This window comes from Lasioglossum baleicum, unplaced genomic scaffold (genome assembly GCF_051020765.1).
Source record: "Lasioglossum baleicum unplaced genomic scaffold, iyLasBale1 scaffold0050, whole genome shotgun sequence".
In the NCBI taxonomy this organism is placed as follows: Eukaryota; Metazoa; Arthropoda; class Insecta; order Hymenoptera; family Halictidae; genus Lasioglossum; species Lasioglossum baleicum.
Window position 1 is genome coordinate 269156 of NW_027469110.1, and position 3710 is coordinate 272865.

Below are 3710 nucleotides of genomic sequence, written 5' to 3' on the forward strand. Positions count from 1 at the left end.
TGCATCCCGCTGGCTAGTCGAGTAAAAACACGTGCGAGAGGATGCACCCCGCAGGCTAGTCGAGTAAAAACACGTGCGAGAGGATGCATCCCGCAGGCTAGTCGAGTAAAAACACGTGCGAGAGGATGCATCCCGCAGGCTAGTCGAGTGAAAAACACGTGCCAGAGGATGCATCCCGCAGGCCAGTCGAGTAGAAACACGTGCGAGAGGATGCATGCCGTATGTTAGGTTAAGTCATAGGACTAGGCGCCAGAGGGCCACCGACCCCTCTCGGCCAGCATTGCCCGCCTGGCCACGCGCAGCGACCAGTGTAACAAGTTGAAAATAAATAAGTGTGTCCTAATCAGCATTAATCTAAATAAGCCTAAACCCATCCACGCATCCCGCGGACGCGACGCAACATGGCGCAGTCGGTAGTGTGTGAAGAAAAAAATATTTAAATAAAAAGAAGACCTAAATACAAAAGAAAAGGCAAGTGAGGTTATGAAGCTACAGAGAAATGAAAAGTACGTAAGAGGAACGGAACAGGAAAAAACCGGAAAAGAATGAACAACCACGAGAAAGAAGACAGTTGATGGGAAGTGTTCCTGCGAAAAGCGAGAAAAATCACTCGCTTCCAACAGACCTACATAACCTCAAAATTGAACACGTGGAGACCGCCACGAAAGAAACTGTTGAAAACATAACAGAAAACGCCATGGATGGGATCAACAAGCCTGAGCCACTCCAGTTAGAAGGAAATTTAGCAGAAAACTGGAGGAGATTCAAAAGAGATTTCGATCTCTTTATGATTGCCACGGGTAGGCGTGCAAAAGCCAAGGCAGTACAGGCAGCAACACTGCTCAATCTAGTAGGCAGTGAGGCATTAGAGGTTTTCGAAACCCTCGGCATACCAGAGGAAGATAAAGAAGACCCTGAAAAAATCATAGCAGCTTTCCAGAACTACGTTGAGCCTCAAAGAAATGAAACATATGAAAGATTTCTATTTAACAGCAGAAATCGTCAAGAAGGTGAGACAATAGAACACTACATAGCCGACCTGAAGAAGCTAGTAAAACACTGCAATTACGGTGCACTGGCGGACTCGATGATAAGGGACAACATAATATATCATATGTCGGATACGGGGACGCAACAGAAAGCACTGAGAAGTCAGGATCTCCAACTTGACGTATTAATAAAAATGATTAAAACCCATGAAATAACGAAAAGTCAAACGAGTGAGCTGCAGGGAAATAACACGCAAAAGATAAATGCAATACAAAACACCTCCGGTCGTGGTGGAAAGGATGGACAAAGAGGCACCAGAAGAGAGCGACCAGCCCACAGAAGCAGAACAGGGACACCAGGACGTTACAGAAGGAGAAGCACGTCAAGAGAGAAGAAAGTGTTCAAGTGCAGAAAGTGCAATGGAACGCATGGACCGAGACAGTGCCCAGCGTATGGTGTCAGGTGTGAAAAGTGCTCAAAATACAATCATACTGCACAGGCATGCAGAGCAAGTGAGTGCGGTAGAGACAGATACAGAGAGGAAGCGTACAGTGACAGCGAAAGTGATTTTAGCATAAGTACACTAAAAATAGACAATGTAAGATGCGCAGCGGCGCAACGAAAAGACTGGCAAGAAGAATTAGAAATAAAAGACTCTATGCGTAGATTTAAGATAGACACAGGCGCTGACACAAATGTGATACCATATAAGATGTGCTGCGAGTTGGGAATAGAACAGGCGATTAAAAAACAGAGCATAACGTTAGAAGCATATGGGGGATTTAAGATAGCTGCGTTAGGCACAATTAGAATAAGTTGTAGATATAAGAGAAATAATTATACACTAAAGTTCACTGTGATAAAAGGAGAAGTCGAGCCCCTGATAGGATTAGAAGCGTGCAGAGAGTTAGGGATAGTAAACGTAGTGCATAAGATAACCGAAATAGATAGTAAAACAGAGCAATTTATAAAAAGAAATGAAGACATATTCACAGGGTTAGGAGAATTTCCAGGAACGTGTGACATCAAAGTGCAAGCAGATAAGAGGCCTATAGCGAAACCCCCAAGGAGAGTACCAAAAACAATAAAGGACAAACTGGGGGAACAGCTAAAAAGTCTAGAAAAACAGGGAATAATAAGCGCATATGAGAATCCAAGTAGCTGGGTGAGTAATCTTGTGATTAGAGAAAAACCAGATGGACGTCTGAGAATCTGTCTTGATCCAAAGAATCTAAATGAAGCAATAAAGCGCCCATATTATGAAATACCAACAACGGAGACAATAGCCGAAAAATTAACGGGGAAAAAGTATTTCACAATACTTGATCTAAAGGATGGGTTCTGGCAAATAAAGTTAACAGAGAAAAGTAGTAAACTATGTGCATTCTCAACACCAATGGGGTGCTACAGATTCAACAGACTTCCATTTGGATTAAATTGCGCACCAGAACTCTTTCAAAGGAAAAATGAAGAGATGTTTGGTCACATTCCTGGTATTGTAATATACTTTGACGACATTCTAATTGCAGGCACAACTCTGGAAGAGCATGACAAATGTTTAAAAAGGGTAATTGAGGTAGCACGGGAAAACAAGATAAAATTTAACAGAAACAAAGTACAATATAGAAAGGACACAGTAGCATACGTAGGATATATATTCTCAAAGAATGGTAAAGCCATTGCAAAGGACCGGGTAGAGGCAATACAGAAACTAAAAAGCCCAAATAACAAAAAAGAATTGCAACGTGTATTAGGCGTAGTAAACTACCTCAGAGAATTTATACCAAATCTAGCAAACAAAACAGAACAGATCAGATCATTGTTAAAAACCAGGGTAGAATGGGGTTGGACGAAAGTACATGAAAAAGAGTTTGATAATTTGAAAAAAGAAATAAGTAGGGCTCCTATTTTACAAACATTCAATGATAGGAAGGAAATAACAATACAGACTGACGCATCTTCAACAGGTTTAGGTTGCTGCCTGTTGCAAGAAAATAAACCAGTAGCGTTTGCTTCAAGAAGCCTGACAGAAACAGAGAAAAATTACGCGCAAATAGAAAAAGAATTGTTAAGCATAGTATTTGCGGTCAGGAAATTTCATTACTACATTTATGGTAGGAAAGTTAGAGTCCATACAGATCACAAACCCCTAGTTACAATATTCAGGAAGGAAATAGCACAGATAGACTCAACAAGGTTACAGCGACTCAGACTGAAACTAATAAACTACAACTTAGAAGTCAATTACTTACCAGGAAAGTATATGTATATAGCTGACACATTATCACGAGATTACTTACCTCACAAAGAGCAGGATGAAATAGATCTGACCCAGGTAGTACACAGTATTTACAAACACATCGCAATAAGTGACGAGCAATTAGATAGGATAAGACACAGTACCGATAGGGATAGCACACTAGAAAGAGTAAGAGAATACGGCAAGACGCAATGGCCGGAAAAAAAGAAAGAAGTAGAAAAAGAGCTACTGGCATACTGGCACCAAAGAGACAATATATATGTATCCAATGATTTAATATTTAATGGTAACAAAGTAGTCATACCGAGTGATTTAAGACTAGACATGTTAAGCAAACTGCATGAAGGTCATTTAGGAATGACCAAGATGAAAATGAGAGCTCACAAGCTACTGTATTGGCCAGGGATAAACAAAGATATCGAAAAAATAGTATCTAAGTGCGAAGCTTGTAGAAAATATG

At 40.9% G+C, this 3710-nt stretch overlaps 1 protein-coding gene across 1 annotated transcript; it reads left to right on the forward strand.

Annotated features, from left to right (window-relative positions):
- The first annotated feature begins 307 nt into the window (after positions 1-307).
- LOC143219542 (uncharacterized) lies at positions 308-2659 on the forward strand. The gene is made up of 2 exons (XM_076445475.1): positions 308-2155; positions 2520-2659. The coding sequence occupies exons 1-2, from the start codon at positions 575-577 to the stop codon at positions 2550-2552; spliced, it is 1614 nt and encodes a 537-aa protein (XP_076301590.1). The 5' UTR covers positions 308-574; the 3' UTR covers positions 2553-2659.
- Positions 2660-3710: the final 1051 nt, after the last annotated feature.